The sequence below is a fragment of the Periplaneta americana genome, chromosome 17 (assembly GCF_040183065.1).
Source record: "Periplaneta americana isolate PAMFEO1 chromosome 17, P.americana_PAMFEO1_priV1, whole genome shotgun sequence".
NCBI lineage: Eukaryota > Metazoa > Arthropoda > Insecta > Blattodea > Blattidae > Periplaneta > Periplaneta americana.
The window spans coordinates 91,948,814-91,976,623 of NC_091133.1; the positions used below are offsets into that span (position 1 = coordinate 91,948,814).

The 27,810-nt window shown below is 32.4% G+C and overlaps 1 protein-coding gene across 3 annotated transcripts in view; it reads right to left on the reverse strand.

Moving 5' to 3' along the window:
* Window positions 1-16,141: 16,141 nt before the first annotated feature.
* Window positions 16,142-27,810, reverse strand: part of retn (retained) — a 974,937-nt gene continuing 963,268 nt past the window's right edge. For 2 of the 3 annotated variants that reach the window (XM_069816721.1, XM_069816722.1), the window contains exons 7-8: window positions 23,054-23,485; window positions 16,315-16,577 (exon numbers count right to left, since the gene is read on the reverse strand). In XM_069816721.1, coding sequence (XP_069672822.1) covers window positions 16,468-16,577; window positions 23,054-23,485 — 542 coding nt within the window. In that variant the 3' untranslated portion in view covers window positions 16,315-16,467. Of the gene's footprint in view, window positions 16,578-23,053; window positions 23,486-27,810 lie in introns of all 3 variants that reach the window. The other variant, XM_069816720.1, reaches the window with a different exon arrangement.

Consider the following 27,810-nt stretch of genomic DNA (forward strand, 5'->3'; position numbering starts at 1 on the left):
ATTGAGAATTTCAGCCCCTTCTAATGATTGTAAAAAGCACTAGGTTTAGCGGAAAACCGCTTATGCTGTCAGTTATGAGAATAATTCTTTGGTCGGCGGGAAAAGGCACATAAGTAAAAAAGTTGATTTTTCTGTTGTACCTAATCACATAAGTCTATGCCCACGTGCATCAACGTCGGTTAGTGTAACCATCGGTTAAAATTGTGACCTAATCCCCGATTAAGCATTTTTACGGTGGATCGACCTCGGTTACGACTTAAATAGGAAGTTAACCACAGTAATCTCTAACCGGCCAAATATGAGCGGTTAAAGGAGATAAGCAGCGATTAGTAGAGCAAGTAAAGCAAAATGGCGGCCATAACCACAGGTGATTATTTCGAAGACGATTATTATTGTGCAGTACTTGAATTACTTGGATAGAGCGTGAGCGTGAAGGTTCTTTAGTGGAAAGAGAGAATTCTTGCGAGCAATTAGGTGACAGAAAATTTCAGGAGGGATTTCGTTTATCAAAATCTACAAATGGATCAATTGAAATAACACAAGAACAATCATATTTCTCCTACGGATCGGCTGCTTATATTACGATTCTATGTAACTATTATTTTCTGTATTTTAAGAGGGAATACTCGAATACCAGTATCTCTTTCTCTATGTCACTGGCTGAACAAAGAGAGGTTATGGATGGATCTTAGGATAATGCACAATTCCCTGGTGTAGTCCAAGATCGTACACACATTCCTACCAATTTTCTGCATCTTTTTCCTTTATGGATATTCCATCTTTTTTATATAATAGGCCTACATTTAAATCTAGTAATTAAGTCTATCGATACTTCAACCTAACATTGGGATATAATCATTTTTGGATTCAATTTTCCATTTTGTACGATTTTAATCTAAAAGTACTGAAAAACAAAGAAATGGAACTCACAAATATAACAGCGCCCAAAGGCAAACAAATGCAACGCGAAAATGTAGGATACGTTCATTTCGATGTAGAACATAGTGAGCGCAGTCGTTTTTAGACGTTGACTATTATCTTTGCAGCGGTATGGATGCTTTCCTTTAGTCATTTTGTAGAAACAATGTACCATCATAGACTTTACTCTGGTTAAATGAGGTGTCAGCTAGCCAAGTTTTAGTAATCGGTGATTATGAATGGTGCACATAAATTACATTTTAACCACGGCTACTGTTTAACCATCGTTTCGTAATCTATGATTACTGCGTTTTTAATCAATGTTGATGCACTTCGCCATAATATTTTTTTTTTCTAATTTTTGAAATAATAAATTTTCTTGTATTTTAAATTGAAAAGGGTCTTACTTTAACATACATGAATTTCATTATTATACTTATATTCAGTTAAGAGTAAATTAAAAAGAAAGTCTCTCCTAAAAATTATTATTTTTTCACTTATGTGCCTTTTCCCGCCGACCAAAGAATTTATACTTAATGTTAAAAAACGTTATGTTTTATTTAACGACGCTCGCAACTGAGGTTATATCAGCGTCACCGGTGTGCCGGAATTTTGTCCCGCAGGAGTTCTTTTACATGCCAGTAAATCTACTGACATGAGTCTGTCCCATTTAAACACACTTAAATGCCATCGACCTGGCCCGGGATCGAACCAGTGGCGTAGCATGAAATTTTGAGCAGGGGAAGCTAACTAAAGTTGTCTTTCATGCAATATGAGAAAACGTATTACAAAAATACAGTCTTAAATAAATAGTAGTCAATTTCAAGTCAGCAGTCGAAGATTGGTTGGAACATCGTAAGTAACACCAATAAGGCATGACCTGAAATGAGACGTAATAAAATATGATTTCACGGTTTACACATATCTCTTAACAAATAGACACGTATACGTACAACATTAGCTCACTCCCTGTCATACTTAGAGAAATCACAATATTAGTATCATTACGTAAGTGTGCGTCTGTCTTTTGGTTGTGTCCTTCATTGACAGCAAGGGAGTCGGTAATTTGTTTTTTAAATCACACTTTTGTTCGTAAGTCAGTCTTGATAATACAATTGTCCTAAAAAAATTCAAGTAAATTAGTGTCAGGAACTGTTATTTCGCTCATTATTTATTATATCCGCCACAATGCACACTAACACTTCAACTGAACACAACTGACGAAAAGGGATAACTCGGAAACTACTTATTTTAAATGTTAAAGCTAGCTTCTTGGAAGCCTTGCGACTAGGATACCGGTAGTTTAGTTAGAAAGGGATGGAATATCTGCGGGGTGGATTACACAGAAGAAACCGGTCTGCTTGGAAGCTGGTGTGTGCAGGCTTCTTGTTTACTGCTGCATCACAAATCATCCTGAGCTGCCGCATCACAACATTTAAAGCGTAAATATAAATTCTATTAAAATTGATAAATAATTTTCTCCATAAACTGCAGGTTTATTATGAAATCATTATTAACTGGGGAAGCTAAGCTTTTTAGCTCACATTGACGCTACGCCACTGGATCGAACCCGCAACTTCGGGCATAGAAGGCCAGCGCTATACTAACTGCACCAACCAGGCCGACTACTTAATCTACATCACCATCCCCCCCCCCAACACCTTTTCACCCGTCTCAATAATAGTGCCACCTATTGAGGACTAGTGGATCTATTTCAAAATTCGTCAATTTTTTTATATCTTTGGTTCTGACATCCTGTGGTTAGAAAGTTCGCTTACACAATCAGAAAATTATAGGTCAGATATCTTGGAACACAAGAGTACACTGGTGTTCAAAGATAACTGATCCTATTAATTGATAGCGGACGATAATTTGTTCGTTTAAGTGTGACTTCGTTAGTTATTACTTCTATGAAGTTGGCGAAAATAAGAGTAATTGTTGCCAATAGTACATAAATACATATACCCGCATTATGAAAGTAAAAAAATTCTGTCAATTATGATAATAATGTATACTTAATCTTCATCATCATTTTTCCCGACACATTCTTAGCCATCCCAGTTTTATTTACTGTTGCCTATTGAGAACTAGCAGAAAGTTGTCAATTTTTTATTTTTGGGTTCTGGCATCCCATGGCTACAAAGTTGGCTTACACAATAAAAAAACTGTAGGATAGATATCTTCGAACATCAGTGTACAATCCAATGCTTCTGTAATGTCCAAAGTGATTATTTACTCATAATTTTTCGGAAGAAATCTAAGACATAATTTTATTCCCTATTATTTTCAATTTAACCTTCTATTTTACAACTTAGTAGTAATAGTAACAGCAGCAGCAATAGCAATCCTACTTAGCATCGTTTTCAACTACAGAAGTTATTCAGACTCGAAATTCAACGTGGATGAGAAACGCCCGACGAATTTTGCCTGGAGTTCTCTATCAGATATAGGGTTCATTCACGTCCGTAAAGCTAAAGGGCCCACGCACACAGAACTCACAGAGAGAGGGGTGGAAGCATGGGGAAAACATTGGTTCCCTTTCCACAGTCTACCGGCGCTGAATGAGTTCTCCGTGACTCGTCTACAACTATGTGGCAGATTACAACAAACTCGTGCTCATGGAAAAAATGACGAAAAGTATTTCCGACCACAATAATTATAACATTCTACAGTATTAGTGAACTGTATTAAATGTATTCTAAATTGGTATGCTGCACTGCTCTGTATATTACGATTATTATTAGTATTGGTTATTATTATTACTTAATTCCAGTATTGTTATTTCATTTGTATTGTTGTATTCATCTATTTTTATATTTTATGTCAAATATTATTTTATATCACTTGTAATTTAGTGTATTTTATGTCTATTGAAACAAAATGTTGTTCGTGACATTAATAAACGATTGATTGATTGATTGATTGATTGATTGATTGATTGATTGATTGATTGATTGATTGATTGATTAAACTTTCACAAATGAGAAAACGTGCTTTGTGATTATTTTGAATACAGAAGTATTCATTTTCCCCATTGCTCTTTAAACTAATACTTTCCGACCGATATTGCTTCGAATTCCACCTCTAGACAGTGAATACAAATCTTCTATACCTTGTCATGTGGATGACGTGTGGCCTTGAGGGAAGGGATGAATGACGTAGTTCGGCTTCTGACATATGCTACAATTGGAGCGCAGTTCTGTATCGCTGATTTTATTTAATTTATTTTATTGGGTTATTTTAGGTTATTTAGCATCTGAATGAAATGAAGGTGATAATGCTGGTGAAATGAGTCCGGGATTCAGCACTGAAAGTTACCCAGCATTTTCTCGTATTGGGTTGAGGAAAAACCCCGGAAAAAAATCTCTACCAGGTAACTTGCCCCGACCAGGATTCGAACCCGTGCCACCTGGTTTCGCGGCCAGACGCGCTGACTGTTACTCCACAGGTGTGGACCGCATCGTTGCTCTAGACAAAACTAAATCCAAAGACAAATCCCCTCGTGTATGGGCGAAAAGTATTGAGGCTTTTGGCCTTGAGGCATGTCTCCAAAGTTCTGCGGCTACTTGCATTTTCTGACTGTAGCGCTTTTCAAATTAAATGGGAGAAAAGTGAACAAATAACCAAGCTACAGTATATTGCGACCATCTGTCCAAATTTCGTCAAACTATGAAAGTACAGATATGACAAACTATTCTCACGCATTTCAATGAACATAGAACCATGAAGGAATAGTCTTTGTGAACTATAAGTCTATGAGATAATTCTCCAATAAGTCTTTGCATGTATGGGGCCCTTAAGACACTGGACCCACAGCTGTACTTCCCTTCAGAAGAAGCCATGCTAACGATTATATAGCCCTTTAAAATCCATTGTCCCTAAGCTGATTTTGAAATCGCGAACTTCAAGTTCAATGGTCAGCATGATAACTTCAAGACCACCGAGGACGAATCTATTTTATGATATTATCAGTTCATTCATTACATCTATCTCCCACTTTTCATCCATTGCTTGCTTCTAATTGGATTCTACTTATCTTTGTAATAAATACACCCGAGATTTTTAAGGAAAATGGCAATATGTGAACAATTTAGAGAAGATTATTGTTATGTATTCTAATGCAAATATTATGAATGAATGGGTTTTCATTTTTGATTCCACAACTTGTGTTTAATATTTTAATACCGATTAATTGATAATATTTATAGCCTTATTTGGTGATTTAATCATTTAAACTGAATAAATGTTTTAATTTAATGGTTTATATTACTTTTACCAATTATTTAAATTCCAGTACTATGTTACCAAATTAATAAAATTGGGTGCCTGTTATATTTTAAGTACCTATTTTATTATTTCATGAGCCCATTTTCATATTATACAGCCCATTTTGGGTACCTAAACATACATTTTTAGTGTCTTGAAGTCCCAGATCGAACAATAACCCATTATCGTACAAAACGAACACATAGTTTTATAAAATGTCCTCCTTTTTTGCATATTTTACTTTAGGATCACCATTAATGTACCCAGTTTTTAATTCTGTCCTCAATTTGTCAGTGTGGTACTGGTGAGTCATTGACAACTAAATCATGGCAAGATAACCGTTACATCTCATACCGATACATAGGAAATGCTGCTTTATTATTTAAGCAGGTCTAAAGGCTTTGAGGTAGCAGCCCTACCGCTAAACTAAATTCATACTGTTCAGAAATCAACTAGAAGGAGTGATTTACTAAGGAGCCAGTTGGATTTTAGTTATGACTTACTAAAAAAGACTCATAATCTTCATCACAGAACAAAAAGGAAATGGAAATACTAATATAGAGATGATTCATAGAAAGCAAAAGTTGAAAATAACGTATCAAATATCACACAAAAAACAAAATTTCACATTTTCAGAGAAAATTTCTTGAAACAAGTGGCTAATTCCGACAGTACAGCAGTACCAACTATGCTCGGCACTAGTCACTAGGTCATACTGAGCCATGTCAAACAAAAGAGTATCGAAATGTTGGTAATACTCGTAAAATTCGTGACTATATTCTTTAAGAATTCACCGCACTAGTCATGTACAAGATTTACACAGTATAACAGCAGATTTTTAATGCTCTAAAAGAAAATGCACGTTTTCGAAGATACCATAACACGTTATCACAGAAAAGTGAAGGAGAAATATGATGTGGTCCAGGGAATAGAATTGAAATCCAATAATTTGAGAAACGAAAACATTATTTCAAAGGGATAATGGACCTAACATTCACTTGTATCACTTTTGTGCGAAGTACTTGTCATTAATATATCCCCTCACCAAACCCTACCTAACCTTGTCACTAACAGTGGGTCCACTTGCAACTAATCCATCTCCTCATAAAATTCTCTATAACCTTATCACTAACAGTGCGCCTAATTGACAATAATATATATCTTCATCAAACCTACCTAACTTTGTTGCAAACAGTGCCACTATCTTTCAGTAATTAATGTTAAGAATGACAGAGGGAGAGAGAAACAAAGAAATTTCTCCTGGTAACGATGCTACAGGTAAAGATCATGCTCATATGTTGGCGACATAGTGTATTTAGTTCCAATTGGCTATCATCGTAACGGCATGGTTGAAAGCTGCTGTACCTAATTCTCCACTTAAGTATCTTTCTTAAAACTGAAGAGTCCTTCTAAAGAGAGGATCCAATTAAACATAACCTATTAATTGAAGAGTACACGGGAAAAACAATCAAAGTCACAATTCTCTTAAGAGTGATGTCATCATCTAATTCAATATATTACTGCAAAATTTATTACTGTTCCTAATGAAAAAGTAGGAAAGGATGACTGTATCCATGGTGATAATTCTCCTTTACCAGTTTTGATAAGAAAACACTAAAGTTTGCAGTAATATACTGAATTAGATGATGACATCACCCTTAAGAGAACTGTGACTTTGATTGCTTTTCCAGTGTACTCTTCATTTGTAGCTCTAATACTTGAAGTTACTGATTTATTAGTTATTCGAATAAAAAAGAACTGGTGAAAATTAAATTAATGACAAATGCGCAAAATAATGAACCACTAACCTTAAATAAAGAAAAAAAAAATCTTAAGTTTCTATCTAGGTAAAATTTTCCAATTGAAAATAGCTTGTATTCAAACTGGCAAATTGAAACTACCTAATGAATAACTAAGACAAGAATTGTCACTTTTAATAAGATTTAATTATGTTACGAAGTTCAAGTGTTTTTTGGTACTTTGGAACCAAATGGTAACTTATAAATAAAATGGTTAGACAATACATATTTTCACACTAACTGGTGTTTCATTGCCGTTTGGGTTTCTTACATTCCCATTGACCCTAGTACAATGATTAAGCTACATAAATATAACATGGTAATAAGTACAACATATAGGAATAAGGGTTTGTAAGATTTATACAGGTGTCGGATATCATTCAGACAAACAATGAAACATACACAATGATACTGTGTAAATCCCTGAGTATTATGCCTGTACAGACCAATATACTGTACATTTCGTATAAATAATATACACCATCTATTCAGTTTTATGCTTTCTAGGCTTGGTTTTGAAGTAAATTACGTTTTTGTGAGAGACTTTTCCATTTCCAAACCAAAATTAAACCTTCTTGTTTAAGTAAAGAATTTTTATTCTTGTAAGTTATTTAAAATTGTATTTGTAGGATTTTATTACAAATGATTATGTTGTCAGTTTTTAATTCCAATGTGATATGCTAAACACAAACAACCTTCAGAAAATTCTATTGCTTATAATTTAACAGTATAAGGAACATTTATAATTAGATTATTTGGTATTTTTACGAAACGATTAGTTTTTAATGTTAGTACAGACAGGAATTTGAATTTACCTTCATTTTTGTCCCTATATTAATTATTGAAGAGAGAATACCAGTAAGGCAAAGTCATATTTGTTTGACATTATTATTATTATTATTATTATTATTATTATTATTATTATTATTATTATTATCATTATTATTATCATTAGTATTATTATTATTATTATTATTATTATTATTATTATTATTATTATTTCATTAGGCCTACGTCAATTGAATTATAGGTTAATTACGTAATTATTTCAGACTTTAATAATCTCACGTGTTAAAATCATCCTTAGCTATAATTAGTAATCATTTGTACCCAACAAAATTTTTATTGTAAATGATTTCCTACGTTTTCTTATCTTAATGTTTTTTCTTTTTCTTTCCAAGTGTCACAAAATTGTTTTGTTTATTTATTATTCTTTATGAATTGATTAGTAGGCCAATCTATCGAACCCTTATTTAGGGCGGCTTTTGTTTCTACAAATTATCTTGTAAAATTATACTGCATTTCTATTTTTTCATATCAACACAAAATCAGTAATTTACTCCTTCAAGTTCCTACCAACATCTTAGAGCAAAGCATTATTTTGTTATTGTCATAAGCAACACAGAAACTTTATTTTGATATAACCCGGAACTGAATAGATGACCATAAATTATGGCTTTCTTGCATTAAGTTTAGGTCCTACAAACGAACAGTCGAGGCTGAATATTTCAAGTTAAAAGCACACATTTAAGAATGTCACAAAATTAATTTTTTGTTAAGTCAGAATTGTTCAGTAAAAAATATGCTTGTTTAGGAAATCAATCAGATTTTGAATTACTAAAATGTAAATACATATTGTCAAACACCTCTGGCATAACCAATTCTTTTATAAATGCAAAATAATCTTAATAATTTAAAACAATAATACAGTGCCATGGAAATAATATCTAACAGTCTTTTAAAATACACAGCATTTTCCAAAAACATCACACCTCTTCAACAAAAAGAAATACTCTAATTAAAAAACAGTATCACTTAGATGAATGTCAAATGCAAATTGTTGGAACTATTGCAAGAGTTTTAATTTCTCCACACTATTTAAAAAAAAGACATTGTTTATATATCTATAACTAGTAATTCTAACAACACCTATAATTTCACTGTTACCGTGATTTACGTTTTCTTTAATTAAGGAATAACAAAAATGGAAAATAATCAACAAAAGAGAAGTTGAAATTTCCATAAATTCATCATATATTCAGTTCCTGATACTCTACAATCCAACAATTTGCACTTAAACACTTATTCTCTAACACACTTATCATTTATTATACAAAATAACATAATAGTAGTCACACTTAATGAAAACAAAACAAATACTTAAGCTTGCAACTCGGGCTGTCTGTATTCACCATGCCATTTCTAAAATGTATGACACAACATACAGGGAAAATATTCTACAGTACAAAATAAACTGTAAATGTAAGTTCAAAAATAGTTGCTCACTAGTTATTTAGATCATCTCTCAATCAAATTATAACATGATTTCAGTTACAAACCAAGATAATTCAGTTAAATATAGTGACTGATGCAGATTCAATCCCATTAATTTTTCCTTCGACATACTTTACAGAACATAGCTAGAGCACACTCGAGACTTTATAAAGGGCTCCTTTATATTTCTCTCCATGTTGTCTCACATTCTACAGGAAGGATGTCTTCAATGTTTTTTCTTACATCTATATTTCCACTCCCATAAGAATCAAGATAGTAATAAAGAACAAAATATTGGAATTTAATGTGTTTAATTATTTAGGATACCATAATATGAAGGTGGAAAGAATTTTCAGAACAAAATTATAACATTTCAACAAATATTAAGAAAGTTCAACCAAATTTTAAAATCAAACGAACCTCAAAAAACCACAAGACTTAAAAGTATAATATAAAACTCTAGCAGTTCAAACACTGCTGTACAACAACGAAACCCGAAAAACAGCTGGTTGAACTTTATTATACCATAAAATAAACTACGAAATTTTACAGCGATTAGAAATTGCACCCATTCTTAACAAAATGAATAACTACAAAAACAATTGGATACAATTATATCAAGAATGAATTAAAGCAGAATATCTCCACAAATTTTGAATTACCAGCCAAGAGAGAAGAAAAGACGGGAAGACCATTAAAACATATGCAGACGATTTACTTTTGATAGCCAAAACAAACCACCTGGTCTAAATTTCGTGAAGGATTATGATGATGATAATGACGACAAAGCTGATGATACCGGTAATATAACTACATTCTGTTACATTAATTTTGCGTATATTGTGTGAAATTACGATGCTCTTAAAAAGCTAATTAATTAATTTATTTTGAGGAACTTTTCCCGAAGTTTGTCACTGGACTACAGTATAAGAAAATCTCAAACATGTCTGTTTTTTGACAAAAAAATCTGGGTACATTCTTATAACCAATATTTATTTTTTCAGGTTATGAGATTAACCTTTAATTTTATCGAAAACATTTTTGGGATATAATGAATACGTTAATTAATATTCCTTTCTTCTTGTGCTTCTTCCCTAGTGGAACTGCAGTTCTGTACATAACCTATGTTTCACTTAGTAGTTACCTTTTTTTTTTCTTTCTTGCTGCTGAGTTTCTGGTTCACACTAAGTTACTAGCATAATTAGCCACACTTACATATTAACAGCATAATTAACCAATATCTTATTTTCTCATTTGATTCTTTTTCCACATGTTTGTCGTTTTTTAAATTTTAGACTTCGTTTTTCTAGCAATTTCAATGTCCTAAGTTATGGCTACTCCTACAATGCTCTATGGTTCTAAATGATGGACCCAATCAAGAAAGCAACAATAGGAAATTGAAGTAGCAGAAAGAGGCTTCTATGATGAGTTGTAGACTACACCTTTCATCCTACTACACCAGAAAATACGGAGTAAATTAAGAAAATTTAAAAACCTTCATTATAAATTTAAAATTATCGAATATAATCATAAGTGGTACCAACATTTTGACCAGACCAATACAAAATGAACACTTTCACGTGCAATGAAATATAATCTTATCAGCCGGAGAAACATTGCACAATCTGAAAGAAACGTTCAGATAAATTTTTTCCACAAATCCGGAACAGATTCGCTAAAGCTTAACCCTTGTAAGAGAAGGTAATGGTTTAGCCATTAACATAGTAATGATTTTGTACACGCATTTCAATACCAGAGAGATAATCTTGTATTTATATTGTTATTTCAGATTGTGGTAATGATTATTAACATGTAGGCCTAATAATTATTACCGTATTGTTCTTTAAAATTTAATACCATTCCAAATAGCCATTTTAACTGAGGAATCTTAAATGAGCAATAAAAATTCTATTAACTACAATTTCTTCTTCTTCTATATTCTTATATCAGTCATAAAGGCTTCTTTTGTTGACTATTAATGTATGAGAAAGCAAACGAATATATCTATTTAATGTAGTACAATTTTGAAAATCTTTTCATGTATCCTTACTCTAATTCGTTACCCTGAACTGCAAACATTATTATAAAAATGTTTAATTAACTTGAGATATAAACTTATAAAATAATTTGTTTTTATTGAGATAAATCGCGTTCAAAATGAAATTTAAAGACCTAAATATACATTATAAGGATCATAGCATTACATTGTGAAATACCAGACAGCCTTGTATCACAATCAGTACATGTTATATTTTCATACTCCCACTATAAAATTGAACTCCTATACAAATTACTTCAACTTCCATCATGACACTTATATTCACCTTCATAAAACGTACTTCACAAGGTTGGCATAACATGATATTTTAGAACAAAGAATTACAATAGTAAATACCGATGTCCAATAACTGACTACTAACAATTACTAACATTACACACTGTTTCTTATATACAAATTTAGAAACCATAAATTTTTTACAAATTTATTGCAATCTTTATTATAATCATTACAACAGTGTCACAGAATTGGAATTATGACTAATAATTCGACTATTGCTTCGTTGATGTAGTTGGACCTTTGAAACTTTACTGCATAAAGAGATAAAGACATATTCCTCATGTAATATTGATACTTTGTAACTGGGTGATCATAATATTTGGAATAAAAATAAGTACCCGGTACAATCTGTATTTTAAAATCAGCATTTATTAGCATCAATGTTAGAATAATTTAATTTGCTTGATGATTTTGAAAGATATCATTATTGCTGTTACATTGAAAATGTTTTTTGAGCCTCCTATTTCATTCGAAAACTCTGCTTATCAGAGCTATAAGTAAAGTGTCAATGTAAAGACACAATAGTATATCTTTTGCAAGCAACAGTGTTATCAGTATAGAGATAATGCCAAATACATGTTTCTTTTTTGAATAATAGAAATTACGAAATTTGGTTACGTTCAATTAAAAAATCTAACTCTAAAATGAAAATTGAAGAGAGTATGGGTGCCGAAATGTAAAACAAGAGACAATGGAAAAATTTAATTTAATTTAATTGAAAACTACTGCATATAACAATTTTATGGTATTATAACAGTTTGCGATCATTGTATATATACTCATTTATAATTTATAGTGTTGAAACCAGTGGCGGCTTCTCAAGGGGTTTGCAGGTTTGTACACCCTCCAGTAATGTTGCTAATCTCCCGGGTTTGCTACTATTAAAAATATAATTTTATTTTACAATTTTCATTCATGACTATCTGCAGCTGGAGTCTCCGAGCCTCTTGGTTTGCAGAGATGTTGAAAACCTATGGCAGGTAGTTTGTAGAGATGTTCGGCTAGTGCGGGGGGTTAGAGGCGTGGTCGACTGCTTTCCTCATTGAGAACAGTTTGTTGCACTCCCTGACATGGACACCAATGCCAGTGCAGAAGAAACTAAATTCACTGGGAAAGTATCTGTTTCAACTAGACATTTGTCCGAAGTAATAAGCATGAAAAATGTATTCATTCGGCTTGTGCAACGAACAGTCGCATATTTCGCATGTTACTTTCTCAATCTACATGCACACAAACGGCACAATACATAAAGGAGCTTGTACTTTGCTTTAAAGTTCTAAGAGTTGTGTTTCTGACAATAAGTGCTGCTATCTCCCGACAGTCAACAAAAGCTGCATTTGAATTTTATGAACGAAAACGTTGTACTTGATACTTGCTAGCATTCTGATGACGATTCTGTGCTCAAATGTGTTTCATAAGGGTAAATCGCAATATAGAGAACGTAGAAGCTCCGCCCACGACCCCTTCTACTTTTGGACTTCTGTATAAATAGGTATGCTTGTATTTAGTCATTTTACTTATTAATTGCATATAAATTAGCTTTATATGTATACGCCCTCAGGTATACATGGTTTTAAACTTTAAAGTAAAGTATGTTTAACTTCTCTCCGTTATCCTTTGTGCACCACCATATTTTCAAACCACCAGCTGCCACTGGTTCAAACCGAACATATGATCACCCTTGCTAAAAAGAAATAAGCAATACATTATGTATCATTGATAACTTGAACCAAAATATAAATGTAGCTAGATATGTAAACTGACAAGGATAAAAATTCTTAATTCCCTTTGTGAGTGTGAAGATTAATGTACCACTGTATAATGTGCTTACTGGTACTGAATGTTATCAGAAAAGTTAACATGATGAATAATTAATGATGACACTGACAAAAAAAATACTGACAATTGGTAAAATATTATTAACACTTACAAACTACATTATGTACACACATAAATATCACTTCTAATGATTTCAAACTTCATATGAATTCCAAATTGTTGTACACATTCAGTGTAAAAGTTTTGCCATCAATTAATAAAATGTGATAACAACAAAGTCTTCATATTGCATTATGTCAAATCTTTAAAATGTAAAAGTTAAGTACATTTAAGAAACAGTGAAGGATCCAATGTGACGTCTGAAGAAAGAAACTTTAATATTTAACTGCTAGGATTTGAAATATTGTTATAGATTCCATTTGTCGTATTTATTATGATTTTTATGCAAATGTGAATGGACTTAGGCCTATACTATATACAGTGCAGCAAAAAATCAATCAACTGACGTCAGATATTGAGGTTATAAACTGATTTGTAAATAGTTAGGTAGTTCAGAATTTTGACAATATAACAAGCATGAGTGAGATTGTGAGGATGAAATAATAAAAAATTATTCAATGACAATTTTTTTATAATATTTATATATAGATACTAAGAAACTAACACCTTAGTGAGAAAAGCTCATACTATGACAGTAACTCAACATGAATTCCTTATCAAAAAGGCATATATAAGTTACATTGGCCAATCTGAAACTTACACCTTGATATACATATCATTGAACACCTATATGCTGTACCACAAATATAATTTCATCCAGCTCTTTAGTTACTGGTATTGATGGAATTCAATTTCTCAGGCTACCTCTCTTATTATAACTGAAAACTTCAGCTCAGTCAATATTGTTTGCATTTCGTCATTATGCAATTAATGATTCAATCTATTAACAATAAAACTCAACTGGTATCCAGATTGACTAATGTAAATATGCCTTATAATCTGACTTATATGTTATGCTCTTCAAATGCAACTGCAAAACTTCAAATTAGAATAAATGCTATTACAAGCAATATTCTAAGAAGTTACTCTACCTCTGTTCATATAAAATAATCATACTGTATGGGGTAACGTGTAAACTTCGCTTGAAGGTAATTTCATGATATTGTAGTATTTATGTGTCTCTGTGTTCGACTACTTTAGTGACATTACTGAAAGACTATATAAGCTATACTGCTCCATATAGAATCATATTAAATGTACATGTGGTTAAGAATAGGACATCAAAATATACTGTTAATTTAAAATATGTTAATATATCAATTAATATTTAAGAAACATTTCTGTCAGTGGAGTTACCTAACTGAAGGCAGACATACTGGTATTATTTTGTGGCTAGCTAGCTAATTTACCCCCACCATAAGGTTCTTCAACGCATGCATACATTTGGATTCACGAGATAACAAATGGCCTATACTAGCATTATTTATTTATCTCTTACCAACACTATTTTGATTCCATGACTTTCCAGCTTTTCTATTGAGATAGCTTTACAAAGAGATAAATTCAATTTCTTTCATTATCAAGTTAAAATTAAACATTTCTTGTTATTAATTTCTATTGATGCTACTACCCATCCATTGTAAATTGACCGGTGTTGAGTCCACGAACTGGGAGAGTGCGTCATACCCCTCCATGAATGATTTGACCCCCTCAATGCCACGTGCTCCGTAATCGCCTAATGGCGACAGTAATGCTCAGCAGTTGTGTATAACATTGAACGCAGAGTACATTAATAAAAACTTAATATCTTGAATGTAAATATTTATAAGTGAAATAATTGAAGGCACCTAAAAAAAAAGCATTAGAACAAATAATATGAAAATGAGTGCTGTTAGGAGTAATACCTACTTATTTTATTCGAAGCTTCCTATTTTTAATACTTTTTTAAAAGCCTGTTACATGAATTTCTATTATTATCTACTCAAAAATATAAATATGTACTTACATGCTCCTAGTTTACTAATTTAAAAAAAATGTTACTTTATATTAATTGTAGAAATACTTTCTAATTCCACTGTTAACAGTTTTAGGTATTTTACTCAAAACGAAATTAAATAATAATAATATAAATTGTTATACGTTGTACTCATTTTGTGAGTTATAGAAGTATAAATAGTGCCACAAAATCCTATATCAATTTTCTGCAAACATTTGAAAATGGAGAGTAATTTAAAAATTTTCTCTGTGCTCTTATCCATTATTTTAATTACACTAAAAAAAAATTGTGCAAGAATTGTATTCCCCAAGATACGAATACACGTCGACCATATACAGACAACTCAGTTATAATTATGATTCTCAAGAATTATTATAGAAGGATTAAATAATTATTTTATTTTAATAAAAATTTTAAAAGTAGTGAAATTAAAATGATAAAGCAGAAGAATTATGCAAGGAAGATTTTTCCATTGGTCTCACTTTATCATTCATTCATTCTCTCCATGAAAGCTTGTAGAGCAGTGTTATGAAAAGATTTGTTACCCTGGATCCAACACTGAATTGTTAAAATAAATTTGTACAATTCAAAAACATTAACTGAATGTTAACACAATGTATTCCAACTATTCACATGAATATTTTATAAATTTTGATTATAAAAAAGTAAGTTAAAAATATTGACAGTTGTATAAAAAAACTTCTACCTAAAAATTTTTAATAACATCATATTCCTTGTAGTTGCATCAGAAGATATATATTATTATAATATATACCTCTAGTCTAGTAGCAATAATAATAGTAGTAATAATAATAATAATAATAATAATAATAATAATAATAATAATACATTCACAACAGGCACACAACACAACAGTTCACTCACACTGCACAGCGAACTCGAGTCAAGTCACATATCGCCAAGCTATGACCTGTTGCACAATCTTGATATCCTTTGGTTCAGATCATAATGGAATAACCACCCCCATATAGTAAACACTACCGTCAAGTGGATTGCCATTTGGGTGGGAACAGAAGGGGTGAGGTGAGGGCGAGGGAAGGCACGAACCATCTTTACTACATGTTGTCCAACACATTCTACGTCATCCGAGTCCTCGAACTCTGTGCGAACAAAACACCTTGGTACATGACCCCATTGATCTCCATGCTCACAACTAAAGAGTTGTCCATGCCTGCCCGTCCGTCTCCTGAAACCACAACAAAGCATAATATAATACAATTAATTGTTATATACAGTCAAATATTCATCAACTACAATATTCAGAAGCTTCTTTCACAAGATTCTAAATTCATATTTTCTCCGTCTATAACAACGATAAAAAGAATGAACATGATTGCATCGTCAAAATCAAACCTTAAGTCTCCACATACTAGCTAACAAAATCAAAGCTAAATCAAAGATAGAAATACTGTAAAACCTCGTTAATATGCTCCGACCCATTACGCTCTTTTTATACGATTCAATGCTCTTCATATACCGGGTGGTCACTTGGAACACACACCATAGGGATTTCATTGCTAAAATTTATATTATTGTTATATTAGCTCCCCTAATTATATTATGGAAGAAAATGTCAGTAAAGTTTTTTGTAAAGAAAAAAATTCTGCATCCATTTGTTTTATTGAATTAATATTTTGATTGTGAGTGTGTGTTTCGAATTAATGATAATTAAGAAGTAATATTATAACCATTTTTAATGAAAACTTAATTACAGTAGGTAATAGACAACTGATATTTGTACTTAAAACAAGATAGTTTAGGATCCAAATCAGTTATTATAAAATTTAAAGGGGGAAGAAATGAATGTGACATCAATGTGAATTCATTTTTTACAGATTAACAATGAAAATATCAATGTTTACATTATTTCATGGTAAATTAGTAAATCACAATAAATGTTCAAACTGACCTCCATTTGCTGCTAAACAATAATCAACTATATAGATATATTCGCTATCCCTCCTTTCGGTGACAATAGAAATTAATAAACTACTGTTCTCCAACCAGGAGATCAACCGTGAAAGGAATGTGCTTACTATTGCGTCATCTATTGGAGCGAAGTAGATAGATAATATTATCGTTATAACGTCAGTTTAAAAACCATGCGCTCTCCTGCATATGTTATTTCCTGTATGGAGGGATTAAAAGACCAGGAGATTAACAGTGATCTAATTTTGTAACTAGGGTAGTATAAATATATGTGTGTCAATGTTATTGTTTTTGCTGTGAGAGCTAGCCAATAGAGATAGGAGTACCCACGTGTGTGACCTTATGATATCTTATGACATCAACATTCATTCACAGCAACACCCCGCTCCGTTTCATTCCGCAAAGACTTTCTCGTGGTTGGAGCACAGTACTAGATACTGTCACAAAGAGATATCGTTTAATTGTAAAAGTAAAGTAAAGTAAATTCATGGTGCTACAGCTCATGAAGGGCCAAGACCGACCAGCTGGCTGCTGGTCTCACGTTCACATGCCGAAGCAGAGGTGGACGATCATCCAATCAGAAGTTGTCTAATTGTAGGAGACAAAATATACAATATCCTTAGATTTACGACTCCCTCAGTTTTAAACTATTTAATTCTTATCTCTTTTTTATTGATATATTTCCATTTTTAGAAAACAAAATTTCAACATTTACAAAATTAATGAGTAGGTTCCAATTAGCCTGCTTTCAATGTCATCTTCATGTCCATGAGATAACATCAGTGCTGCTCATCGGAGTGACTACTATCATGGAGGAATCGGAGATTACGAATAAAGCTCTCCACCGGTGATCTCCGGTAATATCGTAGGTGGAACAGGGGACATACGGAGGGATGCGGTGGTTTGGAGCGAAGCGACAGTTAGCTCAAGGACGACCAGTGCGTACGGACTGACTGTAGTTGTGAGTGGAATAAAATGGCACAAAATCGGATATCCGTCGCATTGAAATTCTTTAATTTAGTTGAATGTAATAATAAAGTCACACATTGTAAACTTTGTGGGCGAATTTACTCTAAGGGTGGTGGAACTTCGAATGTGTTAGACCATTTGAAGCGATCGCACAAACGCGAACTTGATGAAAACAATTACGCAAAACATTTCATACGATTTCTTTTTAAATTGTTTAAGTGCTATTGTTCCCAAAGGCCCACGGTATAGGAAAAAGTCTTGAAATTTCTCTAAAACGTAACTTTCGAGGCAATAAAAAACATATGAAATATTTAAAAGACGACTTGAGTTATATTTTGCTGTTTAGACAACTTGAGTTATATTTTACTGTTTGGATTAAAATATTGAGTTTCTGAATGAAACTAAAGAAACATCTGGTAATAATATAATTACAATTATTCTTCAGTTGATATCCGCTTATATTTTTATTACAGAGAAAGAGTGGCGCATTTTAGAAGAGGCAGTTCAAATACTGACACCCTTTAACACAATAATCGCAATCCTGTCCGGTGAAGAATCTGAATAAATTATGTTGGACAGTAAATTTTAACTCATTGATAGACCACGTTTCTTTTGTTCCATTCTGAAGCTCCCTCAATATATTTTACGTTAAACTAAACAGATTAGAATAATAATTGACAAACACTGTTTGCGATTAAACGAGAGTTTCTAGGAGAACTACAGCATACATGTTTACATTAGCTACTGAAAAGCTTTACTTCTGCGTTAGTTTTGCAGTTAGATTGAATGTTATTAATTTGATCACTGACATAAAACTAATACGCCTTTCCACATATACTATGAATTTTAAAACTAGAAAAAAAAAATCTGTCAGCTAACATAGTACTTCAAGGAAAACAAGAAAAAAAGAGCCGAAGAAATAGAGAGAGATTAACATAAAAGAGAAAATAAACAACAACAAATTACAACTTATTTTAAAAGATACGCGGACGTCAGTGGACTCGAATCACTACCTGATCCGATTAAAGGCATACTCAGCAGCGGAAAGTGTATGTCTGCGCCACAGCACATATACGACCTGCGCGGCATCAATCGGAGGTACTCCCGAGGTCTCCGATTGAAAGCGAACAAACAACTGCTCCGGAGAAAACCTAATCATAAGCAGCACTAGATAACATTATGGCATTTAAAGAATTGCACCCTTGAAAATCTCAAGTTTGTTAAATAAGACTTATTGTTTATGTAAACAGTTATTATTATGCAAAATTTTTCGATGAATACGGAAAAATTCACTGGAAAAAAATAGGAGTTTGCATATTTCGAGCAAAATAAATAGATACTTGGTGAAATCAGTGCGCCAGTGTACAGTGAACACTCTCAATCAGGCTCGTCAAAGAAAGACTGATCGAATAGAGTGGAAGAAGCGTGCTCCAAGAAATTAGTTTTATCACAAACACTGAACATTAAGCAACTGTATTTAGCATTCAAAGGAATTAATTTTAACAGAAGAAACCATCTGGTTAAAGCAGAACGTAACAGGTGAAGAATATTAACAAGATATTACTTGTGTCAATTCAGTTATTTATTGTAGGAAGAATATATCTGAAAGCAAAATTATAAAAATATTTTTAACATTGTTTTAGCACTGAAATGAACCAAGAAGAAAAATAACATGTTAGATGCGAAAATAAAGAATGTCAGCAACTTGCTGATGAAGATGAACATAGAATATAAAAATATTGTCCTCCATGTTGACTCGTATTCCAAAGCCATCATCTGAAGAAATGGAGAATAAGAAATATCAATGGATATCTCTACAATGTAAAAATGAAGATCTGAGGTTCTAATGAAGATCATTGTTTAACAGGATATTTTTAGATTAAGATAATGTTATAATAATTACTTTTATCCTAAGCTTTGTTGTTCCAAAGCGTAACAGTTATTTCAAGGTTTTATTCCAAAATATAAATGCGGCTTTCTTTCCTTAAATAACATATGTATTATTCTTGCCAAAAACAAGGGAAAATATTGCTAAAATAAAGAGGCAAAACAACATTTTAATAAAATAAATTAACATAAAATGAAATTTTTGTTACACTTGTATGAAACTGGCAAGTGATTCAATTTTTTTCTTATTTCTGGAAAATTATGGAAAGTGAATATACAGGTAAGTCATTTTGGAAATAAGCTTCTCAAATTATTGTTTATAAATCTGTGGAGCAAATATTAAATTTATATCAATCATAACTGATAGAATTCCAAGAAACACTTTCACTAATTAAATTTAAACATATATGACTGGAAATTAGTAATTCTCTTTGTAAAATATGAGACATTGTACTGTTTCCAGCTTTTCTTACCTCAACAATATCTTTTACGTTCAGAATCAGAGAAATTTACAAAACATGGTATTGTGAAGCTTAAACTCTTAATTAAATCCCTCGATTTCCAAGTACTGTGAGAATATTTTTGCCAGATTATATGAAAATTAGATAAGTTAATGGTAACAAGAGAGTTAATAGTACAGTAACTGATAGAAAGAAGAGAACGACTAATATTAGATGATTTTTATAAAGTAGGAAATCACAAATTTTCAGACATTACTTGACAAAAGAACAGATAAAACTCAGTTCTATACATCAGGAATGTGTCATCTATCAATTGATACTGGAAGTGTACATGTAGAAGATTTGAATTGCTGGGGACAAAATACGGTATTAATAATAGCCTAAACGTTTTTACATAAGCATAAAATTAGAGTTGATGGACTTTGAGATTAAGTATGAAGTCAGAATTTTATATTTATTTAAAAAGAGAACTAAAATTTCTGACAGTCTCCAATGTCCTTTACTATATTCATGATCATATATTTACATTTTAAAATTCTCTTCAGTTGAAATTTCAGACTACTTGTATCTTTCATATACAGTATCTAAAGACTAAAATCACTTCACGATTAAAATAATAATATAAAATAAATTACATAACGATAGAAAATCACGCTTGAACATTTTCATTGTCTTAGAAGTGTTAGGGCTGATGAATGAAGCAAGAGGAAAAAAATCTCGCCTCTTTGTAAGTTTTTGTCATCAGTTTAATCTTAAAAACCATTAATTTGCGGCATCGCACTGGCCGTCATTAAAGAGTGAGTGAAAATTCTTAAAAATCATCTACATGCTTCACTGAATTGATTTCTACACTACTTTTGCCTTCACTTCCCTAATTTTGTTTCTTTTATCCAATTTCATTTTTGTTCAGATTTTTCTTAAATATTCTTTATCTCTTATGTTTCATTCTTATTTAGTGTTTGGTATGCTTTGTCAATCAGGCAATCTCCTGATGGAGAAATCTGAAAGCTAAATATAGTTTTCTACATTATTAAATAACTTGCATTAATCTTAGTACACTTCTTCTAAATTCTGTCAATGCATTCATAAAGAAAAGAAAATCTAAAAAAAGGTATTATAATTATATTTACAGTAGAACTTGGTTATAACGACATCCAAGGGACCTTGAAAATTATGTTATTATAAATGAGTGTCGTAGTAACCGAGATTAGTATTATCAGTCTAGTGAGGTGGAAAATGAAAAATAACAAACATAATTAGGCTTATTTTAGATTTATGTATTCACTTTTAAGCATACCATGAACATAATAAAATACACGTACAATTATAAATACAGTATTCTGTATTAAAACAGTTTGTTCATTACTCACTAAACTTCTTTACTGAGGAGTGAGTAATCAGTCATTTTAGTCTGTTGTCTCCTACTTGCCCAATATACACTTTCTAAATTAAATTCTATATTCATTATTTCAGTTGCAATTTCACTGCTTCTTCTCCTAGCTTCATACTCCCTCCTCTAGCTTCATAGAAATGTTCACAATTCTAATGGCTTCTAAAGTGTCACTCACTTCTTTCAGTGGCCATACTGCGTTAAAATGCGTGCACTTAGTGAAAACTTCCTGTCGAAACTGACCGCATGCAGGTACCATTAATACCACATGAATTCGGGCAGGTTACAATGGGATGGGGAATCTGCCTGCATTCCAGAGGTCTATGGTAGAAGGGAACAGTAAAGGTTTTGCCAGATTTCAGCAAAAGATTTCTTAAAATACTTTGGGTCTTAAAAATTGTATTCCAAACTGAGGTTGAAAATGACGTTATATGCGAGGTAGACCCATATACGTTTGTCGTATTAAGGAAGGTAGAAAAGCATATGTCTTATGGGGAATTAGTTGGGACCACAGAATATTTGACGTTATAGTTGAGGTGTCGCACAAAACGAGGTCGCTATAACTAAGTTCTACTGTATTTATATTTATCCATATAGAACAAAGGTAAAAAAAATAAAACACGCTTCTGACAACCAAAATTAATTTTTCTTAGGCTTGGCACATATTTTAAGAAAAGACTACTAAGTTCCGGCTAACCTAAATGTTTTTCCATCTGGTTTCTACAATATTTAGGAAACACAACTCCATCTATCAACTCGAAAGGTTCTATAATACAGTATATATATAAGTTCAATCATAAGACATATCTCTTTGCAAATGTTTATTTGCTATGAAGGCATCAAATATATATTAACGTTTTCGCCTTATTTCGCATCATCAGATATAATAAAATGTGTGATCGAAAGGTTCTAATGGAAGAGAGAAGACTAAGAAATTTCTTTAAAAAATAGACCAATTTTCCTAATACATGAAGTGAAAAGAAGAATACTGCAAAAACCCATAACCAATATTGTTGCAGAACTCACCTCTGCTGGCAATTTTGATGTGTGTTCCTGCCACCCCACTGTGCATCTTCATGTTGTCCTCTTCTGAAAGTATCCTCTTGGGCGGTGGTGGACCAACTGATTCCTCACTCTCACGTTTGACGATCGACTCTTGTATCGCACGTGCCTGTTGCTCACGGACCTCCAAGTTGAGGGCTTCTTTCTGGGGCTCTGGTGGGGGAGGTACTATTGACGTGTTGTTGTTGCAGATGTTCCACAAGGTGAGGCGAGACATTCCCAGTGCATTGAAGGCAGTTTCTTGTGGGGATGTGGAGGATGGTGGTGAGCTTGAACCTTGTCGGTTACTGCTTCCATTTCCAGGAGGTGTAGCACCTCCAAGCTCTTTGTGCAAGAATTTTACGTAGTCTACCATACGTGCTTCAAATTCTGAAGAAGGTAGCCCAGGAATCTGACCTGCAACAGTTAAAGTAACAGTGTTTGCTTTCTTCATACAGTACTTAGGAAGGTGGACCAAACTAAAATGTTTCAATTCCTACTTTCTCTCTTAATATGTTAAAGTTGTTACATTACTGCTTTGTATTGCTAGCGCTGCTTTATGTTTTAAATTAGTCTCTGTGTTTGTTCTCCACTGTGGCTTAATTGTGTTCCAGTTACAAATATAGTGAACTAAGGCTTGATTTCTGTAAAAATTTTGGGATTCATTATCCTTGTGTTACCACTGAATTGGTATGTCCAGTCTATCAACTCTCCTGTGTGATGCAAGAATCACTTACAGTTTAAGCGATTTTTGTATTAAAAAAAAAAAAAAAAAAAAAAAAAAAAAAAAAAAAAAAAAAAAACTGAGGATTCATTGACTCTCCTGTCTGATGCAGGTATCACTTGCAGTTTAAGCAAGTTCTTCATTCTCCTGTAACACTATTCAAATTTCACATACTGAGCAATTATATTAATCAAATATATTAGGTAATATTGAGGAAGACAAAAAGGAATTGCTTGGGTCACTGTCTGCTGTAGAATGCAATGGAAGGAATGGTGAACGGGAGAAGAGTTCGGGACAGGAGAAGAATTCGAAGCAGAAGAATATTTCAGATGACCGCCGACATTAAGATATATGAATCATATGCAGAGACAAATGGGGATTGGAAAATGCTGAGTTTGCAATGAAAAACCTGACCTTGGGCAGGAAAATATCAATGACTTAGATAATATGATTTTCTAGTCAGTTCCCTAATCATAAATCTTTACATAATTAAAATTGAAGGAGGACAAGAATACAAAGTTTTACCAAATTCTCAGTGTTTTAAGAAATGTTGTTGTTGTTGTTGTTGTCTAGTGCCTTGCATCTGGCAATGAAGCCATTAGCAGTCGTGCTTTCCAATACTTTTGAACTGTAGTTTCTTCTGATCTTAATGCGTCACAGGTCTTCAAGTGATCTTCATTCATTTCTGCTGGATCGTTACACAGGACACATATTGGTGAAGCTGAGATACCTATTCTGTAGAGATGAGTGTTTTAAGAAATGTTTAAAAAAACGTTTTTAGGAAGATTATTTATTTTAATTCTCGGTTGGTTTATTAATTTAATGGTTTCAAACTTTTTCTTCTTTCTCCCTAAAGCTTTAAGTATACCTTACTGTACTTATTTATTTTATTTCTTTAATTTTCTTCATTTTGTATGTCAAACTGTAGTCTCAGGATTTGTTACATTACATTGTACAACACAATATGTAGGTCTACCGTATCTGTTCTTGTTTAGCCACTAAATACGAGTTTTACTCATTGGGGCATATTCAATAAATTAAAAAAAAAGTGTTCTATTTCTGAGGACTGTATCATATATTGTATAGTTTCATATCATATCATATCATATCATATCATATCATATCATATCATATCATATCATATCATATCATATCATATCATATCGTATCGTATCATATATCATGTCATGTCATATCATATCATATATGGTCATAGGAAGAAAAATAAAGAAGGTAAACTTGCGAATTCTAAATGAGGCAGTAGTGCAAGTGAACAGCTTCAGATACTTGGGGTGTACTATAAGCAGTAACATGAGCTGCTGCCAGGAAGTCAAAACGACGATAGCAATGGCAAAGGAAGTTTTTAATAGAAAAAGGAGCATCTTCTGCGGACCTCTAGAAAAAGAACTAAGGAAGAGACTAGTGTAGTGCTTTGTGTAGAGTGTTGCATTTATGGGACAGAAACATGGACATTACGACGAAGTGAAGAGAAACGATTAGAAGCATTTGAAATGTGGCTATGGAGAAGAATGGAGCGTGTGAAGTGGACAGACGAATAAGAAACGAAGCTGTGTTGGAACGAGTGGGTGAAGAAAGAATGATGCTGAAACTGATCAGGAAGAGAAAAAGGAATTAGTTGTGTCAATGACAGAAGAAACTGGCTACTGAAGGATGCACTGGAAGGAATAGTGAACGGAAGATGAGTTCGAGGCAGAAGAAGATATCAAATAATAGACGACATTAAAATAATATATGGAGACTGGGTTTACAGTGAAAGACCTGCCCTTGGGCGGAACACTATGAATGAATGAGGGAGGAAAGTTGTTGATATGTAGGCCTAAGGAAAAGTGACTGATCATATCTGCAATTAAATAAACAGATATGGTAAATGAGTATCTATTAATACTAATAATATTAATAATAATAATAATAATAATAATATTATTATTATTATTATTATTATTATTATTATTATTATTATTATTCGACTAATTTAGTACAGTCCGCTTTCCTTTGTCTAGTAAGTTTCCGTAAATTATTACGATGTCATAAATATACAGCATAATATATTCTAATAGTCTATAGGTATATTATATCTACATGTATATAAATATCACAAAATTTATTACAATGTGATATATTAAATCCTTACATTTTAGTTGTTTGAAGCTGACAACTTTGTATGTAGCTGATATTTTCTTTGTTTTGTATTGATTTTATGAACAGTCATTCCCTTGTTCGTTTATTCGTTTATTCAATTTTAAAAATGCATTTTCGTATTCATTAAATATTTACTTACATACATTATATTTTTTTGGTTATTAAATTCAAGAGTTTAATATATTACTTATCCTCTGTTGAGGTTCTGGCTGATATGTAAAAATCTATTATCAGACAGTACATCTCACTTGACGATATGTGTCAGAGAAAGAACAATAATTGTTTCATATGCATCTGAAGTCTGACTAGTGTAATATGTAGCTAGTTGGCGATGTATGCATTGGAGGGGGAAAGGAACTGACCACCCTACCCCATTATCTCCTGACCTAGTTGCCTCATAAGTGGTGCCTTCTTGGTATAAGTTGTGGGATTCAGACCTGTCTTTGGACAGTTGACCAACAAGAACAAAAAATATTACTATTATTATTATTATTATTATTATTATTATTATTATTATTATTAATTTAATTTGCATGCTAATCTATTTAACATAGACTATCTTCAAACTTACGAGTATAATAGAAATATTCAAATAAACAAAATTGAAATTCAGATTACAGGAACAAATATTTTCTAATAAGCACAGTCCGAACGATATGAGTCATCGCTGTAGGCATAGCAACATTAAGAGGGTGAAAACGTGTTACGTGCCAGTAAAAGGTCATAACTCGGGAACGACATATCGTACGGCGGTCGTTTTGGCGTCATTCGATTCAGAATTATAAGTTTTGCTACAATAATACTAATTCCTACAGTTTAGAGGAATTCGAATGAAAATAATTTTGATATAGTTGTCTCAACTTTAACTGCTCTTACTACTCATATCGTAGCCAAGTAAATACAACTTGTATAAAACTAACACTGTAGTCTCATTCTATCTTAACAATCCCCTTAAACGTAATATTTGTGGAAACATTGTGGCTGTTTCAACATTCGCAGTCACTGACGCCGTTGTTTCCCCCATTTCCTCACCTTTCCTTTCTTTTTCATTTTCTTCTTTTTCTCTTGCTTTTCCTATCTCCTTCCCTTCTTTTTTCCGATGTCTCCCTTCATCTTTTCATTTTTATTTATATCATTAATTTTTTTTTCTTCCTCTTTCTTTACATCTCTTCCTCCTCATTTTCTCTTTTAGCTCTTCATCTTTTTATTTTCTTCCTCTTTCCAAAGTATCCAGACTTGATGACCAACTTGTGCATTTTTGGTGTGGATCTCAATTCTTTAGTATTTTTTAAGCATCCATTTTATTTTGTTAATCTTTGAACCACACAGGATTTTTTAACATATTGACGCTTAAGCACACCTGCATTTAAAATAACTCACGTTTATTGCTACATTTCTGCAAATAAATTACTAAGAAGAAATATAAATAGAGTTAAATTTATAATAGATATAATAGTAATAACTTGGGCTCGGAAGTCCACGATCTAACAATCATAGAAAAATGACCTACAAAATGACCTTACATTTCTGAAAATATGACATTAAATTTAAAAAAATGACCATGATTTTAATAGTGAAATACAAACAAAATAATAATATACTTTCATCTGTGAAAAATACATTACCAAACTTAGTCACTAACTTTATTGTCGCTTTGTTTTCTGTCGGTATTTTTACGTCTTCATTTATGTAATATTGCGGCTGAAATATTTGTTCTGTTCTATTGAATGGAGGGAAACACGTAACACACGTGGTCAGGAGGCAAGGCTGATGCAACCATAAGGAAAATTCTTTTAAGACGCAATCGAAATGAGTAACAATCTGCAGTAGGTTCTCGGATATAGACTACGACTACACT